Source organism: Parasteatoda tepidariorum, chromosome 6 (assembly GCF_982258835.1).
Source record: "Parasteatoda tepidariorum strain Cologne lab strain chromosome 6, Ptep-v5.0, whole genome shotgun sequence".
Classification (NCBI taxonomy): Eukaryota; Metazoa; Arthropoda; class Arachnida; order Araneae; family Theridiidae; genus Parasteatoda; species Parasteatoda tepidariorum.
Window position 1 is genome coordinate 58657220 of NC_141760.1, and position 21683 is coordinate 58678902.

Consider the following 21683-nt stretch of genomic DNA (forward strand, 5'->3'; position numbering starts at 1 on the left):
ATACAAGAAATCAGATAATCGTGATTAAAGTCTGTGAAAGCAATATTGGTGAATGTAATTTTTTTTCAGCCATTGGCTACAAATTTGTTAATTAGTTAACCAAAATTAAGAATTAATTTAAAATTCTTTCCTCAGCCATTCTGATATTAGCAAGCTATAAGCTAGTATCACCTCATAATTAATAAAAAAAAATTATCCATCACCATCAATCTAAAACCGACCAACTTGTCCATGTTGTGTTCTAAAATATTTTACATATGAAATTTAAAACATTATATCCTTGTATTAATTATTACTGAAGACCTATCTATCGTTTTATATTTCAAACATGTTAGATTTTACTAACAAAAAAATTTTAGCACCTATGGTTCGTGTTGGAACTTTGCCTATGCGTTTGTTGGCTCTAGAATGTGGAGCAGATATAGTTTATACTGAAGTATGCTATTATTTGGAAATTTGCATTAAATGAAATTGTGTAATTTTTATGCAATACGATTAAGACTCATAATAAATTACTCAAAATAAGTTGAAAATATTGACGATTTTCACATCTGATTAAAATGATTATTTATATTGTGACATTTTTTATTCAACAATGTAATAGTAGGTATTTTATAAAACCCTGTTGTAAGATTGGGGGGATAATAATGATATAAAAAATTTGATTTTCTTTTTTACAGAAACTTTTTTTCTATTTTTGTATGTAGTTATGACTATTTATTTCTACATAGCTTATAGCATTTGATATTTTTAATGCAATAATATTTATTACAACTGAATCTCGAAATGAAAAACACAAATTTAGTAACCCGTTTTTGAAGAGTCCAATTCGTATGATTTCACCGTCTATTTTATTTTCAGTAGTTACTGTTACGGATTTCACGATTTTTTTATTATTTCTTTTAATATGATGACAATTTACAAATTGGAAAGGAGAACAGAAAGGAAATAATTAGTGTGTTACAAAAGGCAAAAATATTGTCCATAATACTTGAGTAAAAAAAATTATTTTTATTCAAACTGAAATTATTTTTTTTCGAAGTTGACGCTTTTGTTACTTTAAACTAGTAACATGTATATTTGTTATTTTTAAAAATATCTTGCAGAAAAATATTAGTATTAAAGAGGTATGTCGCAAAAAGAAGTTTCATTAAAAATATTTTTTTTTATCAACTAGTTTGTTTTTTTATCCATGACAGCTGTCCAAGATAAGTTACTTTGGCATTCTGTTTGTCATATTAATGCTTTTAAATTCTTATTAATTATGTATGATTATTTTAGTAAGAAATTATGAACTATATCATGTTTTTCAGGAAATTATTGATTACAGACTTTTGAAGTGTAAAAGAGTTGAAAATAGTAGGTATTAAACTCAAGATTATTTCTTTTTAAAGGTCTATATTTGTGTGTTTTTCTGTTATCAGGGGTCTGTCCAGAGTAAAATTACTACCGTTTAGCGGTGCCGTCACAAATTCTTTAGGAGAAACGATAGTTTCAAAAAATTCTTTTAAAAAGCAAGTTCGCCTGCAAACCCCATTCTCATTGCAGTCTATTGAAAAGAGCATTTCTGCAAGCTGTCTGTTACGAAAAGGTAGCACATGTTTGGTCAGATAGTGCAATGTGGTAAGCCTAACTGGTCGCGTATGCCATATCAAAGCAAGCTTGTTTCTCGCTGAGTATTTTATAAATGAAATGACGAGCCCTCCATGAACTTTAGAGGAAGTCAAAATTCGAACATTATCTTAAACATCATTGTAAATTATTCTAATATACCTTTATTTTTTATCAAACATTTTTTTTCTCTGTAAAACTTTTTTTTGTGTGAACTAGTCGAAAATGTTCTCATAATGAAGATAACTTTTAGTGGTAGTAGTGTTAAATACATGTTTTCTCTAAATTCAAATTAAAATTTAACTATGGACAATGATTTTCATGGATATAATTTCTAATTTTTCACAAAATTTTTGCCTCTCAAAAAAACTTAGACAGGCCCCTGGTCATACAGTGAATGTTTTCTTTCTCGCTAACAAAGAGTAAAATAAGAACAATAAAAAACATTTTTGGGGATGATCTTATACTGAAAAAATACTGTTTTTATCTGCTCTAAAATTCCTGGAGCAAGTATAGGGAAACCTTAGATAAATGGATGCATTTTTTTAATGATTTTACTCAATATTTTTAGTAAAGATATTTTAAAGAATATAAAATCTTAAATTTCTTGTATTTTATAATCTTTAATAGTTTTGAAGATGTTTGTGTTTTCATTTTGTATTTATCTTTCTAACTCAATAATAATATAAATTGTGTTAATTATAGGGCAAAATTAATGGTTACCCCAGGGCGATTAAAAATTTTCATGCCAATCGCCACTTTTTTAACTGAAAATGCATCCCATGTGCATTACTTATTATTTTAATAAATTGGAAATTATAATGAATATTTTATAATATTCGTGAAATTACTTAATTTCATGTTTGTTTTTTATTCCTTGTTCTTTTTTTTTCTGATTATAAAAAAGAATTTTGTTGTGCTTACCACATTTTTAAAAATGCTTAGAAAGAAATTCCATACATTATTAATATCAATAGCTTTTTTTAATCCAATTTTTAATTTTTTTCTTCAAAATTTTTCAATTTTTTTAAAAAGTGACCACTTAATAACACTACAACCGGGCATTGCCCCGTAGCAAAATTTCCTTATTTGACCTTTAGTTTTAATGCTATTAAATATCAATTCTGTTGATCCTTTTGAATCTCTAACATAAATTGCTGGTTATTTTAGAAAATATATCTATATTTTGGAGGTGAGTAGTCTTGTATAAAATAGAAAACATTTGGTACTTTAATTAAGAAACAAAATTTTATTTGTACAGTACAGAACCCGTTATCCGGAAATCAGAAAACCGGAAAACCAAAAATCCGGAACGAAATTCGATAAATTTTCCTGCCATTTTTGAAAGAAAAAATTTTTTTTTCCTCATAAGATTTTAGGATTTTTCTTTCTTTTTGGAAAGATATTAACCTTACTATCATTTTGGAAATAATCATTAGTGTATTACTTCGTTTTTTCTTCTTTTTAAGATTATTTCCAAATATTATTTTTTTTAGTTGGGTTTAAGAATAAAAAAACGGCTTTTTGTAGCGATTCAGAAAACCGGAAAAATCAGTTATCCGGAATAGCGATGGTCCCGATCGTTCCGGATAATCGGTTCCCTACTGTACTTGTTACCAGAACTGGAATAAATCAGCATTTTAGAATTAATGATTATTATTTTTTTTTCCAACAAAGTTTAACTAATAGCAGACAGGAACAAAAATAACCAGCCGTAGATGCATCTTTGGTGAACTTACTGCTATGAGTAAAAACTCACTCTCCTTAAAGTGTTAAAGCTGAATAAAATTTCCCCAAACTTTACTTCAACTATTTCTTTAAATTTTAAGCTGGAAATTTTTTTTCTAATTAATGTTAAATAGAAGTATATCAAATTTTATTTTCTCTTACTTAGTAATCATAGTTTTCAAAATTTATGACCACTTCTTATTTACATTAATTTTCTCTCCTTGGGAACCTTGCAAATCAAAGTATGCAATTCAAGCTCGCCCAAAAAAATTGCTAAATTTCCAGAAAAGGCTGTGATGTACTTGTCAGGTGTACCAAAATGAAAATGCAAAATTATGACTCTTAAAGTTAGTAATAGTCACAATAAATATAAACTTTTAGCATGAAAAAGTACAGAATACAAGGATGTAAAAAATCCAGTGACTGAATGACGTAAAATTAATATAATACTATAGCATGTTAGACAAATTCAAACATATCTACTGAGTAATATTGGAATATTTTTTTCGCGCAGTGTTCTGTTTATCATGCAGTGTTCATTTTTTTTTAATGATTTATTATTAATAAATGCATTTACATATTTTAATTGTCTGAAGGTATATTATTTTTACTCTATAGAACTCTTAAATACTGTGGATTTTATTGATGAAGATCAAAATGTTGTATTTCGAACTTGCGAAAAAGAAAAAAAGAGCCTTGTTTTGCAATTGGTGAGTGATATTGCTTGTATTCATGCAAAAAAAAAAAAATTATTTTATTTAACACCTTAAAACTTTAGGAATGATTTTATTTTTTTATCTCTTTTAACCCTTTGCTTATGGCATGTAGCATAGTGAACCCTTTCATTCTAGTCCACTTGTACTAGCCCTAAGCAAAAGGTTAATATGACACTTCTGTATTTTTAGTTTGCGTATAATTTTTTTTTAGTTTTTAGCATGCAGTAATATATGTACTTTTAGTGGTTTGAACTTATTCATTACTAGACAAATAAATGGCATGTATTTATCTGCATAGGTTTAAGAAAACTATGCAATTTTAAAATTTACTATAAAACCTAATATTGTTTACAAATAATGAAGCATGTTTTTTTTTAAAGCATTAATTAAAGTTAAAATCAAGAAGAAAAAGCTAAATTAAAGTATACAGTACAGAACCCGTTATCCGGAAAACCAAAAAACCGGAACAAAATTCGATAAATTTTCTCGCCATTTTTAAGAGAAAAAAATTTTTTTCCTTGTAAGATTTTACGATTTTTCTTTCCTTTTTTAAAGATGTTTACCTTACCATCATTTTAGAAATAATCATTAGTGTATTACTTCATCGTTTTTTCTTATTTTTAAGATTATTTCCAATTTTTTTTTTTTTAGTTGGGTTTAACAATTGAAAAAAACGGCTTTTTGTAGCGATTCAGAAAACCGAAAGAATCAGTTATCCGGAATAGCGATGGTCCCGACCGTTCCGGATAATTTGTTCCCTACTGTAGTATAAGTTTTTTGATAATGATAGTTAAAAATAAGAATTTTTATAGAGAGAAATCTTATTACAATGATAAAATATTTTTAAATATAGAATTACATTGACAAAATTGAAAAGAATCAAATCATGTAACATTATATTACTTTATAATTTTTAATCTATTGTCCTTTGTATAGGGTACTGCCTCTCCAGAAAGAGCTTTAAAGGCAGCAAAAATGGTGTAAGTATTATTTTTTTCACATTACTAATTATTTAGTTTATTTTATACAGTGCAAAGTCCCATATCTGGACGACTGTTAACTAGAATGGTCTCTTTTCTAAACAATTTTTTAATAATCAAAATAAACAAAACTCTTTTCCCTTTTCAAAAAAAAAATTTTATTTTTTGCACTTGACACCTGTTAAAAAAAAGCATGCAGGAATGAGAAACCTCCGGCTTTTCCGCTTCCTTGTGATTTTTATCATGGAATGTCACACTTAACCTGCTCATCTACAGATGAAGTTCTATGGAGAATGTACAGTATCAGGATGAAGTCCTAGACTCACTCTAAAATTGTATGCTACAGCAATTGATCCTACTTTCATTTTAATGGATGACAACGTCCGTCCTCAAGGAGCAGCCATTGTCAATGACTATTTGGAGATTGAGCATATGGAGTGGCTGGCTTACTCACTGAATATTAATCCAGTTTTCCAGCTGTCTGTACTCATTTCTCCCTTCCAGCTTTTTTCAGAGGTTTGTAAACTATTCTAATAGTGGATGTGCAATCACTGGACTCTGAGGTGGTTGACCACCTTGTAACATGCATGATCACATGCTGTGCTCTCTGTGTAAAAATTAGAAATGCTCTGATACCCTATTGATGATTTTTTTCTTCTAAATTTGAACTTAAATATTTTAATGATGCTGTGTTCTTAGCATGTATTTCAGACATTAATTAATGTTGTTTTTATCTTTGTACATTTTTCTTCGTTTTGTTTCACAAATCAACATATTTGCTATTTTCCTGCATTTTTACTTAAGTGGTACTTGTCTGTTTTTTTTTCACATTTTACTACTCCGTGCTTAACTTTTGAAAGTGAGTGTATTAACTTTACACTTTATCTGAAAAAGTTTTGATTTAATTTTTAGTAAACTGGGAATATTTTAAAGAATACATAAGTAACAATTGTTTTAGCCCAGTTTTGGGAAAAAGAATTATGCTTGCAAAATTATAAGTTATTTATAATTTTTTTTTTTCTTTTGTGAAGCTTATGAAAAAAATTTGTTTCAATATTTAATTTTTTTTAAGCAAAGAATGAACGTTTCTCTTTTCTGATTTTTTTTTTTATGTATATAAGTAACAATTATTTTGATACAGATTTTTTTACGGAGAATTATGTTTCTCTATTCTTTTCTTTCTTTTTTTTCACTTGTAAAGCATATTATCTGCAACTGAAATGGTGCTCTCTTATTCATATTCTTTTTCTTTACTTTAGGGAAAAAGAAGTCTCTGCTATTGATGTTAACATGGGTTGTCCTAAAGAATTTTCAATAAAAGTATGTTTCCTTTTTCTGTAGAAAGAATCTATACTGTTATTACATAATGTTATCAAGTGATGCATTGATAGATCAAGTATTGGGTACAATAGGAAAAATACTAAAATAACAACTGATTCTTTATAGGGAGGTATGGGTGCTGCATTATTGACCAAACCTGATAAAGTAAAAGCAATATTATCTACTTTGACCGAAGGTCTGTCTTGTCCAGTTACTTGTAAAATTAGAATTTTGCCTGAGGTTAGTAAATGATGCTTTCTTCCACTTTCTTTTTTTAAATAATTTTGTTTATTAATCCAGCTATGAACTCATTTAAATAATATACACTATTTATAATTAGTGCAGATCATTTTAAAAGGATGCTGTACAGTGAATAATTTTTTTGTGGTAAATTCAGTTTCACCTTTGCTGTCATTTTAAAGCTTAGAGGAAAGTGAGTTCAGATAAACCTAGATTGCATAATGAAGTTTCAAAAAAAAAAAATTTAAAAATAGCAAAATGCAAACAAATTATAGCCTGATAACTTACTCATAATTTGTTTACCTTTTGATTTTTTAGAAAAACTTTTCCTGTATTTACAATATTTATCTTTCCTATATTTATCTTGATTTTCCTGATACAAAATATTGTGTCCTTATTTATATCATTATTTGTGCTTTAATTGCCCTGATTTTTTTTTTTTTTTTTTTTTTTTTTTTTTTTTTTTTTTTTTGTTCTGATGTTCCTGAATTTTAAATATGTTCTGAATGTCCCGAATTCTTCTTATACAAGTGTTGGTTTTAATAATAGATTTTAAGAATTAAAAAAATTTGGATTTTAAATAAAATAAAAGTAAAAAATTTAATTATTAATTCTAATAATAATTGCGGAGTTTCAAATTTTTTCACTTTGCTTGATCTTGTTTTAGACTTTTGCTCATCTTATGAAAAAGAAACTCAGTATTTTTGCTGTTAATGTTTTTTTTTAATATGTCTATTTGCTAATTATAAAGTGGTGTTAAAACATATTTGAGTTTTAATTTTTTTATTTTGTCCGTCAAATTGCTGTAAGAACTTTTTAATTTTAATACTTTTCATTTCATTTACTGCAAAATCAACAGTTTTATTAAATTTCCATTTGCTTTAACTAATGGTTTAATTTCTTTGTTTTTTCCTTTTTATTTTGATGAATTTTTGTTTTCATATTATATGATGTACAACATTTTCTTATCATTTGTTAATTTTGTATGCATTTATCATTTAATAGGCAAATTATATACAATTTAGTTTTGAAATAATTTATAACTGCATGAAAATATCTATAATTATCAATTTTCTTTTTAAACTTATTTCAATCTGTATTTATGTTGAGTAATCTATTTCTAAAGTAAAGAAAATTGAAATTCTGTGATGTTGCTGCATCACACATCACTGATGTTGCTGTGTTTTCTTTTGAAACATAAATTTGTTCAAATTAATTTAATTTTCTCAATTTCACTTGTTTTGACTACATTGACATTTTAACTCTTAATTGATAAATTGATTTCTTTATATCAATTCTATTTTGCACTGCAACCAAAAAAAAAAAAAAATAATGCCTTCTAGATGTCACTTGATAAACTTATATTTCGAGAATAGATTACTTTGTTCTTGAACACTTCTTGAATGTTTTGGCCTCCATCTCTCCATTGCATGTCTAGAATTTCAAAATATTTTAGAGATTTAAAGGCTAAGTATGTAAAAATTTATCATAAAATTTTTATATTTTTTGCCTTTTTAAATTTAAATATTGTTGATGATTTTAAAATAGACAGTCTTAAAGATGTCGCATGGCTCCCGTCCATTTGGCAAGTCTTTTTTATCTCTATACAAACACTCCTAAGACTCTGCATAATACCACTCGTGAAGATTACTCGACTTTTTGGTGATAAGTAAACAAAAAAATTCTCTTAATTTTCCGGCCTGTTTCTGAGAGAAATATGATGCACCCTGCCAATGCTCATCACCAAGATTGCTGTAAATCAGTGAAACACCTGCTTTAAAATTTATTAGTGGCCTCCAAATTCTGCAACGTGTTTGAGAGAAGAAAAATGGTGAAAGTAAATCTGATAAATGGATTCTGACCTTGATTTTTTCTGTTTTGTTGCTGCGCCAATGACTGGGGTACAGAACTTGTCAATTCTTCGAAATATAAGGATTTTGTATTTTTAACCTTTACTTGAAAAATCATCCTTTTTGAGGATTGATATACATCATTTCACAACATGATTTAATTGTTTTTAAGAGTTTAATTTGTATGATCATGCAACATAAATGTATATAATTTAATTAAGGGAACCTAATTTTTGCTTTTAATAACCCTATTACTGATTTCAAGATTTCTCACTGTGTGTATGCATGCACAATCTTGTACCCTATTTAAATTCAATACAGTTGTACTTGTAAAAATGTGCCGCAAAAATGAAAACTTCAAAGCAGTGAATTACCTTTTTTTATGTTCATATAAAAATAATGTATTCTATAAAATAAAAAAAACTCTTAATTTTATCCCGATTTTTTTGTAAAATGTCATGATTTTTATTTCAAATCACTTCAAAGCCTGCATTTGAAACTTCAGGATTTATATTAGGTGTACCTGAACTTATTCCTTCCATACATTAAATTTTAAATTATGTAAATAAGAAAGTCCAGTGCAGAACCTCTTATCAGGAAATCGGAAAACCAGATAACCGGAATGAAATTCGGAACCGGAATTTAATTTTCTTCCATTAAAAAAATTTTTTTTTCCTGCAAGTTTTTTAGCCCATTTTGTTATTTAGAGCGTACGGCATATCGAGTTGACAAAAGAACTGATTTAGAGGACGGATCAAAAGCCGTTTGTAGACGAATCTCACATAAGCACAAATAGCTTATATATGTTATTAATGTTAATAATAACATTAATAACATATATAAGCCTGTATATAATTTTTATTTCATAATTTCTTTCCTTATTGAAACTTAAGTGTATTATTATTTATCATTTTTTATTATTTCTAAAACTATTTCAAAATAATTTTTTAGTTTCGTTTTATAAACGTTAAAGAAACGGCATTTTGTAGCAATTCAGAAAACCGGAAAAATCAGTTATCCGGAATCGCGATGGTCCCGATCGTTACCGATAATCGGTTCTCTACTATATCGTGAAATATGAAAGGGTAAAATTATGTAATATAAAAGGTTTTTCCTGTGGTATAGCATCCTTTTAAAGAATTGATGAGTCCATTCAGCTAAGAACAAATAATCTTTGTGGGTTTTTTTTTTATTATTTTTGTATTTAATAAAGTAAAAATAATTTGTTATAGTAGTTTAAGCTATGTTATTTAATGAAATAAAATCTTCTGTATGTTTCTTTACTTATGAATTTGTCTGCAGTTAGATAAAACTCTGGACTTGGTAAAACTTATTGAACAGACAGGAGTGTCTGCTATTGCAGTTCATGGTAGAATCATGGGAGAGAGGCCACAACATAAAAACAGAAATTATGTCATTAAAGCAATTGCAGAAACTATTTCTATACCTGTTATTGCAAAGTGAGTAATACTTTGCTCATATTTGCAAATTATATAACTTAGTGTGTAGATTTTATCAAACTTTAAAATCATATAACATTCAAAGAATATTGTGATTCTATAGTTAAAAAGTTTAAAGATTGTTTCTATGAAATAATAAATTTAATAAAAGAAATAAGTTCATATACAAATTGATCGAAATTTTTAAAAGAAATCAACGCCTTCACTCTGTAAATAACAAAGAACTGACTTTCCTTTTTTTAAATGACAATCTCTATGATTGATGTTTAAATTCTTTTATGAAGCATTATATCAATAAGCCATTCATTTTAGTGGTGGTTCAGGAGAGATTAATTCTTATGATGATATAGAAAAGTTTCGCCAAGTAACTTGTAGCTCATCTGTGATGATAGCAAGACAAGCTGAATGGAATTGTTCTATATTCTGTAAAAAGGGAAAATTTCTTCTGGATGAAATTATTGAGAAGTATATCAAATATGTGAGACTCATTTTTTATTATTTTCTTGACTGATCGATTTTTCAAAATATTTCTAATATTCTGGCTGATCTTTAATGCTTAGTTAAATATTTCATAACTATTTTATGTAATATTTGCTTCTTTTTTTTATAACCATTTAAGATTTAATTTTATTTTTTTTTAAGATCAATATTTGCTAATAGTAAATTTATTCACTTTTTTATACTTTAGTTTGATGTGATTAAATAGCAAGAGTAACCCTTTAATAAAACTGAATTTAAAAGTCATGATAAAATTTTACTATTTGTGATTTTGAAGCATTGTTTTGAATAAAATTCAATTTATGTGATTATTTAATGGAAGATTTTTGAGTATGAAATAGTCAGAGTTGATACTGCAATAAAAGTCTTTCATAAGAAATAGCCGTGAATAGTATAATCAGAGATGATTGTGCTCCAGAAAAAAATCTGAACTTCCAGATTTTTGGCTAACCGTGATCCGGAATTTTACGGAAAGCCGATCACATTTATGCATAAAAATTCTTGTATATTTTATTTATTTCTATCTATATTATATATATCTAGAATTTGTGCTTGGCATAATTTTTTGAAATGTATCCATCATTAATGATTTTTGAGTTGGGCTCACAATCACCCCTGTATAATTAAAGTAAAAAATTTTATTTGTTATTTTAAACTATATTATAATTGCCAATAGTAGTGCACTGTAATTTTTTTTTTATTTAGTCAATTGAATATGATAATAATGTATGGAATACAAAGTACTGTATACAACAAATGCTTGGTTCTCTGCAAGAATCTGAGAGGGGAAAGATGTTACTAGGTGCGCAGGAGATGGATGTTATATGGTTAGATTCCTATTGTTGTTTTCTATCCATTCATTACAGTTTACTCAATGAAAATATAATTAAATAAAGATCTGCATTAGGTTTTTAATGTAATGTTGAGGAGCTTAGTTATAAAATATGTCAGAAAATTGTTTTTTTTTAAAAATCTTAATTTTCCACGTTTAAATTGCTTTGTTCTTGACCGAACTCAACTTCCTAAGGGGGGAAATGTTACATATACTTTTTATCCTTACTATTTAATTTTTACAAATAAATTATAACTTTAGTTGTCAGTATCTTTCAAAACATAATGTATAGTGTCGTCACCCAGCCTGAATTCGAAAAATATAGCAAGCGTTTTATAATTTCAACAGCTTTTTTCACCCAAAATTTAACCGTTACGATTGTTTAATCAGCTTTTTTAAAAAGGTAATTTCGTAATTTTTGAACAGAACTTGTAGATTTATGAAAAATATCTTTGTTGTTACCTTAAAGAGAATTCTTAATCCAAGTCAGTTTTTACTAGTTAATACTAAGCACACCTAACAAAAAATTAGTCACCCTTAGATAAATCATGAAAAGCCTAATTTAATGGCGTGCAACACCACCTCTGGATTCGATAACCACCTGGATTCGGCTAGGAAGTGAGTCCACAAAGTTTTGCAGGTACCCAAATTTTGAAGATGCTGATTTCTGCGTTTTGTTTTTTTTTTTTTTCTCGTTGTTCCAGCATTCCCCACAAATTTTCAATTTGGGTCAAGTCAGGTAATTTTGCAGGCCAGTCGAGATGTAATTGAGTGTTCATATAACCAGTTATATATTCTTCCAAACCGATGAACTTTGCTGTTGTCATCTTGAAAAATAGGAATATTGACAACATACTCTTCATGAAGATGTTGACTGAAAGGCAACATCTAATCGTCCAGTATGTTCAAATAAGCATGTTGGTTCATATTAGTGGCCATCTCAGTGAGGGACCCAATCCATAATATGAAAAAACGCCACCAAAACATGACAGACCCACCTTAGGCTTAAACCTGACCTTGCACACAGTCAGGATGAAATGCTTCATCTGTTCTTCGTAGCGCTTGACGACATGGGGCTTTTGAAAAAAGACAAAAACGGGATTCATCTTACCATATTGCATTTCCCCATTCAGCAACTAGCCCACTTAAGTCGCACAGCTTTATGTGCCTATGTGAGCAATGACATATTACAAGATGTTCTACTCAAATGTTCATTGCATGCAGCTCCCGTCGTAATGTTCTCTCACTAAAAGGTTGGGATGGACCTTCATTTTCTAAATAAAGCAATTCCTGTCGGGTTTGGAAGCGATTTTGATTGACAAGTCATGAAACATCTCTCCGGTCGCTTCTATACAGGATATTTTTCCGACCACAATTCTGACGTCTTTCGTGACCACGTGCATTATACCACTGCTTGTAGACACGTTGAGCAGTCCACATCGAAACACTAACAAATCCAGCAGCTTCATTCACCATATGACCATGGGCACGTACAATCACAAATGCCCCTTTTTGCCACTCTATTACATCCTTACACTTATCCATATGTACACGCAATTTCCGCTTTAAACAAAAATATCTCACCGATAGTTACGCCTTTGATCTCGATGAAGTAGTGTGCACGCAGTTGAACACTGCATCATCTAACAAAACCTAACGATTCATCAGTGCTTGAGCACTAGGGTGACTAATTTTTTGTCCGATGAGCTTAAAATAAGAGTACATTTTTTAAAATCTAAGCACAGACAATTGTTCAAAATATTCAAAATTCGGATATTCAAAATACAGTTATATATGTTATCTATATTTTCCTCTTTTCTTAAAATATTGTCCTGTGGAATAATAATCTGCAATAAAAAGTTTCTTAAAAACAAACATTGAGAAATCAGCATGAAATCAAACATTTAGAGGGAAGAGAGCTATTGAAAGCCAAAGATAGTCAGCTGCGAAAAGTGGCTGAAATTTAAACTTTTTTTTATAAGGCTTCCTGATATTTGTGAAAATTAAAGTTAACTATCTCAAATTCTTTCAATCTAGCTCAACATAGTAATTTCGTAATTCTTTTCAAATATTTATTTCGATTTTTCTTATCATTATTTACATTTCTAGTGGGCTTTGGAATTTGTCAGATGCTCTTAACCAAAAACGAGCTGAAATGAAATCAAAAGCGGAAACATTGAAACGATTTCCTGACCAAGATATTGAACTTCAAATTGCTTTGAAAAGGAGACGTGTAAATGATGGAGATATAAATGAAATGGATATAAAATTCTTAAGGTTTGTTAGGTCTTAACTCTATATATTCATACTTTGATCACAACTTCTGAACTTCTACATTCAACTTATTATTGTTAATTATAACATATACAAACTATTATTGTCAATTAAACAAACTGACATACTGATTTAGACATTCTGTCTTTCCTATACTTATTGTATGTAAAATATTTACCTCACCAAAAGTGATACTTAAATAAAAATATGCTTTTTTGGAAAATTGATGATATTTTTTTTTCTCTTCATTTTAAGAATGAATAATTTAAAGAAGAATCGAAGAACTTTTTATATAAATATTTCAATAATTTTAAAGTTACAAATGGATTCATTATTCAAACTGATTCATTCAAATTGACATATTTATTAAATACTTATTGTTCGTTTTATTAATGTAGGTTAATTGAGAATTTTTTAGAATGTATTTGCATTTTTCACTTTTAAATTTGAATATATATTACTATAACACTGTTTACTCTGAATACTAAATAATATCAGCCATTGAATTTTAGAACAAATTTCGATATGGATGATCTTCCCAAAACTGTCCTGTGGAACTGGGCCAAAGGTCAAAACATTGATCAGCCAAAATATCAAACAGTAAGTGTTTATATGTTTTATTTTCTCTTGCCAAATATTTCTGTAATAAAACTCCCATTCTATGTGCCATCTTATATCTTTAAGATGAAAGAGTGGAAATTATGTCACTAGTTGCGGAAAAAGGGCTGCTTGTTGCAATATCTGAGCAACAACAAAAAAATTTGGTTATTTTTTTCACTTCAAAATATTTATTTTTAATAAAGTAGATCATATCAAGACAATGCATTAAGAAATTAAACAATCTAAAGAAAACTATTCATTGTCAATTTGCTTTAGGCCAACAATTGGCTGAAAATTGATAATACACTTTAACATATTTATACTCGAAAATGGAATGGTAGTTTTTCTTGTTGTAGTTAAACCCATTAATAGTCAAGTTACGTTTTTTATTTATATTTTGTCTATTAATTAAATCCAAAATCAGTATTATATAATGTGATGTTAATTAGAAAATTTCTTGCAACGACCCATATTCCAAGATCCGGATATTTCTAGCAAACTGATCTCAAATTTATCTCTAGAAAAATTGGTATCTTGTTTGTCGCTAATCAAATATTCAAAGAATTTTGTCTGTTTTTTTTTGTGTTTGACTTTAATTCATTTATATTTTTTCTATTTAGGTTTCTTTTGTCATGAACAAAATGTAATGACTTATTATTTATTTATTTTTTTTAAATTTAGGATCAATATGAGAAAAGTTTTCAATCTGTTGTACATATTAATGGGAAAAAATATACAAATTTATGCTTGTAAGTTTTATTTATATTTTTATGGAATTAAAACTTTTTTTGATAATATTTATTTGACATATGTTTTAATTGCAATCTTTTTTTTTCATTCAGGGAGAAAAATAAAAAGAATGCTGAACAGGCAGCTGCTTTAGTTGCGGTTATTTCTTTAGGACTTGGGAAAAAAGACGTGAATCTTGAGACTTGTGGTTTGGAATCTACCAAAGATTTTTCAAACAAAACGACACCTCCTGATGCCCTCTGTAATACTGAAAATAACAATACCCTTACCATCAGATGACAACAGTCTTTCAATAGAGCAGCTTATGTAATTTTAAAATACAGAGTATTTAATAAAATAATAATTTGATAAATTATAGTTTAAAGTTAATTTCGGTGGGAAGTTTATAAACTGTTTGAGTGAGCATCAACATCTTGCTATTGAGAGTACAATTCTAGTCATGTCACATGGTCAATCATCTGAATAAGAACTAGTCCATCTAAACTACTTTTTTGATTTCTGGCAAAGAAGACATTTAAAATACATGAAAGACATTTATTTAAGAATTAAAAATTTATGTCTTTTACACAAATGTGTAAGTTTACCATTTGTGGTGCATTGCTATAGTGATCAGGTTAGACAAATGGTCAACTTATATTAAGGGAAATTATTCGTTTTTTCCCCCCTAATAGTTTTTCATAAATAGATGTAGTATAAGTAATGTTATAAGAAATAATTAAATTCTTCCAAGGAGTTCCTCTCTTCCAAAAAAGATACTTATCTTTTTAAGCTATTTTCCTTTCCATACTATGACTAGATATCCTTCACTTGTAGCGCTTTCCATCTAGTTTAAAAGTAAAAAGATCTGCCCTTTACCTGTAAAAAAGAAACAATGTAAAATTTATATGAAATGATTATTTCATCAAATTGTCTTCATACAAAGTTTCTTGGTTGATATTTACAAGATATCAATGTAGTTCACCACCTAATCAATTTTAGTACTAATTGAAACAATACACTTATTATTGTCTCTATTAAAAATCATGAAGGATGCAATTTTGGATTGTTTATCTTTATGTTACATTCTGATTTGCTACCTCAGAACTATAAGACTTAGAAACTTGAAATACGAGGGGTGTGTATATTAAAATGAATAATAAAAAAAATCCGCTTTTCGGTATGCAACTAGAGAGTTGGAATTTGGTGAGCTGAAAGGGCCATATTTATTTATGAACTTAACACAATTTTTGGTCAGTATAGCCTGGTTAGTAGGGCTTTTGGTCAATGTTCAAGAGGGTGTGAATTCGATCCCACAGCCTGAAGACTCCCCATGAAGTAAATAGTGACTAGTGCACGTTAAATCTATTGGGTCACAAAATCCTCCATTACGCTCTGTGAATGTATGAATGGGTCCGCCCTGTGATAGGATTGTGACGAATTGTGTGGAAGAAGTTGAATTCTTTTCCATAGATGGCGTCGCTAGAAAACAAGAAGTGCCCCCCTTTGCCTAAATGGCATAGGACAACACAGCTTTTTTTTTTTTTTTTCAAAATTTTAATTTGTTCAAAAGTTTTAAGTGTATTTCTTGATAAAATTTTCTCACTTTTTTACGCTGCATTTTGCTTTCCTGCACAAAATGTATAACACTTAGAAACTTTAAATCATGAAAGCGTGTAGAAAAAAGTAAAAAGAGTTTGACGGGATAAAAAAAAAAAAAATTAAAATTAGACAAATAATTTGAAAATTATTAATCATGTAAGGAAAAAATACATTGACCTGTAGCGGACTGGAATGTAAACAGAGTTTAAGTTTGACGTGCTGAAAGAACCACTTTATTTGTGAACTCAACTCGAATTTTGTTTTGAAATTCCAATTTGTTTGTAACTTATTGCGAATTTAAGAGTTTTTTTTTTTTAATTTAAATATTGACTGTTACTATTGTTGTGGTAAATTTATTTTTCCCTCACGAAATCTTTATTTTACAGTAGCGAAAGAAAAAAAAAGAGAGAAGTATTGATAATTATTTTCCAAATCTAGGTAATCGTCTATTTCGTTACGATTACCATATATTAACAAAATATTCTTATATAAAGCTGCAGTAATTATATATTTTCAACTTAAAATGTTCTATCTTTTGTCTTATATGTTGACATTTAAAAAAAAACAATGATTAATGAGAAGCAATTGGAGAGTAAATAGATAGATACTTCTGTTTTCAATGTTTAAACATTGGTCATCAAAAATTAAAGTATCTCGTGATAGCTGGTTGTTTTATTTTCTTTGGAAGAGCGTTTCATCATTTTACACTGTAATAAATCGCGATCAGACAAGTGTTCTTTTTCTTAGCTTTAATATCACTAAGAATTCGTATTTAATGGATGGTGTCTACAACTTCGTATTCCACCTTTTCTTTTTAAGCCGCTCCATTTCCAAAGATAGCAACGCTAACTCTGCAGCAGTTATCTACCAAGAAGTACTACTTATGATTTTGTTCGAGTAGCACCAGGGACTGCGAAACCAGAAGAGGTAGGTTATAGCCCTCTCGCATTTAATAAATGAAGGGACTCACCCCCTTCTTAGGTTACAATTTTTCACTCAATATTTGAGTAAGTAAATTTACTATTAAAAAAAAGTTTTTTTTGTGCCCGAAATCTAAGAAAAACGCCTCTATTTCAAGCGAGTTTTACCATTTCCTTGGTGAAAATTGCTACCAAATCATCCCTCTGCAGAGGAAATATATGTCCCCATTGCTGATCGATAATTCTTGGGAAATGGGGAAAATTCTTGGTTTCAAATGCCACAGCGAACAGAATAAAAAATGCCGTTAAATGAGTGATAAATAATACAAAGGTAAACAATTTCTCTTTTTAAAATTATATTTTTTTTTAAACAGTTTGTGTCATAAGTTAAAATCACAAGTTCGAAATCGTGATTGTGAGGTTTAGATAATCCGGTTGATGTATACATATATATATATATTATATATGGATGGTGATTTCTACACTAGGGAACGCTGCAAGCTCCATACCGCCTATACTTCCGGATTACTGTTTCCGGTGTATTTTAAAGCCATTTGGCTCATAACGTGATCATTGTGTCTTGAGATTCTTGAAAACGAGGTATTTGATTACTTGTGTTTACAATGCTAAAGGTGCTAACACAACGTAAGATGGTGCACAGCTTGCAACAAGAACAAACAGTAATAAACAAATGGAAAGAGGCCAAATCAGGATTGCCAAAAAGCGTGTTATTCAAAATCTAGCAACCATTTCACCTTTTTTAACAATATATCTGTGGATAAGTAAAACAAATTTTCACTTCAAACTCACCAGAATTTCTTAATAACTGTAATATTTTATGAAATACGGCAGATTTAAGCTCAGAAATTATCTAATTTACCAAATTATCCGTTTGAAAATATCACCTCGCAGAATAAGCTGTAGTAAGCAGTTGCAAACTTTCTAACCGGAACTGGAGCAGGTATTGATCTCGAGATTGTTATTGTTTACATTTATATTGAAAACACCATCTATATTATATATATGATACATATATACAGAGAGTCCCCCCCCCCACTCTTGACATACTTCCGCGATCACTGAATAGCACATGACCACTTAACTGTGCTTGGAGACCACTTTATGTAGCTAAAATTTAGAAGGTGGTAATAGACTTAAAAGTGTGTACCCTGTATAAAATAGTGTGTCTCATCGCTTGTTACGCACATTATTTCGAAACTAATTTGCCCCAATGCCCTTTTCTGTCTTTTGAGTTATTTACATCCCACTGTGAGAAATATCACTAAACCCACCTGGATGAAATCTGTAAAAACTGATCAATGGTACTATAAATGTGATACGCACTTGAAATCGCGTAGAATTTCAGGATGATGAAATTTGCTCGACAGACGATTTTTTGAACGATCCAGCTCAAAGCTTCCATGAGACATCGTAATTCTTTATTTTGTTAATTTATCATCTTTATTTATTTATTTATTTTTTAATGAGCGTAAGAGTTTTAGTTTGCATGAACTGCTCCTATCGGGTTCACAATTTCCCAAGTCACATTTAATGCGAAATTTTATTTTATTGAAAAGTTAAATAAAAAAAATGGTACGGTAGAACTTTTGTCACAATTACCTTTTCCTCGAAATTCACTTCAAGATTGATTGCTATTGAAATCTATTTGAAAAACAATTTATTTTCTTTTTGCCTTCTATGAATCCATCATTAAAAGTATTTTACTATTTCTTTTTTTTCTATCTCTGCAATAGCTCACCAGACCTGAAAAAAAGACACGGTGTCGTGAATGCGTTTCTGTTTTCTGATATAAACAGTTTACAGAAAACTCCGGGGAATTTTATATTTCTTGATTGTTTTGTGTTTTCGATTACTCTGAGAGACCTCTTTCATATCGGATGTTATGATTGTGAGAAAGCGGGTTTTGGAACCTGACGGCTTTTGTGCAAACATATCTGATTTTCGAAGTGCCACATTGCCCGTGATGATACAATGGAGATAAACGAACAGCGCAAAATGACTCATTAATCGTTTACATTTCAAACAAGGCAGGCGAGTCAGAATATTTGCTGTGGTGAGGAAAAAAGTATATATTTGTACCAATACCCGTGTCAAAAGAAAAAAGAAAGCTCAAAATGCAAATAATTGTTTGCATTTTGAGCTTTCTTTTTGCTTTTGCTTCTAGCTTTCCTTTAGTTAAAGGAAAGCTGAAAAATAATTAAAATTTTGTGTTTCAGTTCAATAATATAAAAACCCGAAATTTGCCCCCCCCCCCCCCCCCGCAAGAGGACAGTCGCTATCTTGAATTTACTGAGGGACAGAATTTGTCTTATAAAACAAGCAAAGTATCGTTTCCAATGTTTGTTTGTTTTTTTACACTAATACCAAGTCAATCGGACTAATAGCTCGAAAGTTATTTAAAAAAGTACAATTTTGATTTATACTTTATGTACACTTCAAAATTTCTTATCTAGGTAATCGATTATTTTGTATCTTTTTTTTTTTTTTTGCTCTAACTCGAATGAAACAAAAAAGAGTTAATAAAACTAACAACTCATAAATTATAAATGTTTTTGTGTATTAACTTGTGCGTAATTTGTTTAAAACCCAAAAAAAAATTTTTTTTGATTAGACAAAATGAAAAGTATAATTTTAATTCTAGTTCAGTGTGAATTCGAATAAAAATAACTAATTAATATTGTTTTCAGCATAACTTAGTGTAAAAGCAACTTTTTAAGTCAAAAAAAATTAATAATAATAATAAAATAACCAAAATACAAAAATATTTAAATATCTAATTTTAAGCAGATTTTGAACTAATTAAATTGAGTAAAAATCATAATTAAAAATTTTTGAGCCTTCTAAATTATAAAATAATTACATACAACTATTTCAAATATGTATTTTATGCATTTTTCTTTTATAAATATAGACAGTGTACGTCGTCTCTGCCGGTCTTAATATACATGTTTAGAATCTTTATCTTAACATCAGAAATTAATATATAATCAAGAACAAAAACGTTATAAAAAAGTGAAGATTTATTAATAAAGAAAACAAGATTGAGGACATCAAAATTTATTTGATTGCCAACTCTCGATTTTACAACAATACAAAATAACTGAAGCAACCCTTCTGAAGCAATCAATGTCTAATTATTTCAAACTTACTGCAGTATAACTACGGATTTAAAGTTTCATTATTTTTTAAATTCATGATTTTCAAGCGACTTCACATTAACTAAAGTAAATGTGAGAGGACAATAGCTAAAAATTATTTTAAAATAAATTACTGAGAAATTACTTCACATTATTTCCTCTGCAAAGTAACTGAAGTATTTTTACAGTTAAGATTGCGCTACAGAAAATCTACAGTTGACTGTAGTAAAACTTCAAAACTATTTCAATTCTGTAAAAAAAACTGCAGTTTATTTTTAGCTGAGTTTTTAAAAACAATTTTAATTACATTTCTAGGCAATTAATTTATCATTATTTATTTAATATTTTGGCTATTTTTATGAAACAAAAGTGAAATGCCAAAGGAAAAATCATAACAATAATTTTAAAAAAATTTAATAAATTATGAAAAGGAAATGCTTATATGGAAATATGCATTATAATTCCACATCGAGAATTTGAATTCAAAATCAAACAACTAATCTCAACAATAGGGAAATATGCTTCCCTAATAACCTTTTTCCAACATTTATAATAGTTCTTTTTCATTTTAAAAACTTAATTGAAAGCTTAACTTTCTATTTTTAATTTAAAGATGTAAATTCAAATGAAATTTAATTGAAATTACAATTTAAAGATGTTTAATTTAATTTAAAGGTGACAAAACGACGAGAAATTTAAATTGATTTAATTTTATTTTTATAACAGTCGTGAAACAGTTAACCCAGTTTTTGAATTAACGACTACCGATGCTCAACTCCATAGCCTTGTAATTTTGAGCCCAATCCAGAAGACAAGGGAACTCCTGGATCAGACACTTGCAGGAATTTTGCTTTCGTGGAGGGCTTTTTAATGGAACTAACCGCATTTGAGTTACATGGAGAGGAAAACCACTAAAACCTTGCCACGTTTAGCCTGACAGCAAGGAGACGCTAACCCATGATCCGTCTAACATTGGGGATATTTTATGTCGGCACTGTGTTCGGTGTGGACTGGTGCGGAATTCATATCAACCAGCCATCACTGGGATTCGAATCAGGATAATCTTTTCGGAGGGCAAGCGCTCTATCCTCATTTAAAATAATTGAATTTATACGAAATATTTCGTTGTTTTTTTATTTAATATGCTTCGTACTGCTAATGAGCATCG

General features: G+C 28.8%; 1 protein-coding gene across 2 annotated transcripts; it reads left to right on the forward strand.

Moving 5' to 3' along the window:
- The first annotated feature begins 50 nt into the window (after nucleotides 1-50).
- On the forward strand, nucleotides 51-15211 carry Dus2 (Dihydrouridine synthase 2). 2 transcript variants are annotated; one of them, XM_043041462.3, is made up of 13 exons: nucleotides 51-436; nucleotides 1314-1359; nucleotides 3958-4049; nucleotides 4992-5035; nucleotides 6295-6355; nucleotides 6482-6595; nucleotides 9748-9905; nucleotides 10218-10383; nucleotides 11109-11230; nucleotides 13345-13512; nucleotides 14022-14109; nucleotides 14791-14858; nucleotides 14952-15211. In XM_043041462.3, exons 1-13 carry the CDS (start codon nucleotides 329-331, stop codon nucleotides 15136-15138), a joined length of 1422 nt encoding a protein of 473 aa, XP_042897396.1. In that variant the 5' UTR covers nucleotides 51-328; the 3' UTR covers nucleotides 15139-15211. The 2 variants fall into 2 exon arrangements, with proteins under 2 accessions (XP_042897396.1, XP_042897398.1); XM_043041464.3 differs by lacking the exons at nucleotides 10218-10383; nucleotides 11109-11230 and having other exon boundaries at nucleotides 182-436.
- The last annotated feature ends 6472 nt before the right edge of the window (nucleotides 15212-21683 follow it).

Coding starts and splice junctions, on each gene's coding strand:
- Dus2 (XM_043041462.3), top strand. CDS start 329: ATGTTAGATTTTACTAACAAAAAAATTTTAGCACCTATGGTTCGTGTT. Junction 4,050..4,991: donor AGAGCCTTGTTTTGCAATTG/GTGAGTGATATT, acceptor TCCTTTGTATAG/GGTACTGCCTCTCCAGAAAG. Junction 6,356..6,481: donor CTAAAGAATTTTCAATAAAA/GTATGTTTCCTT, acceptor GATTCTTTATAG/GGAGGTATGGGTGCTGCATT.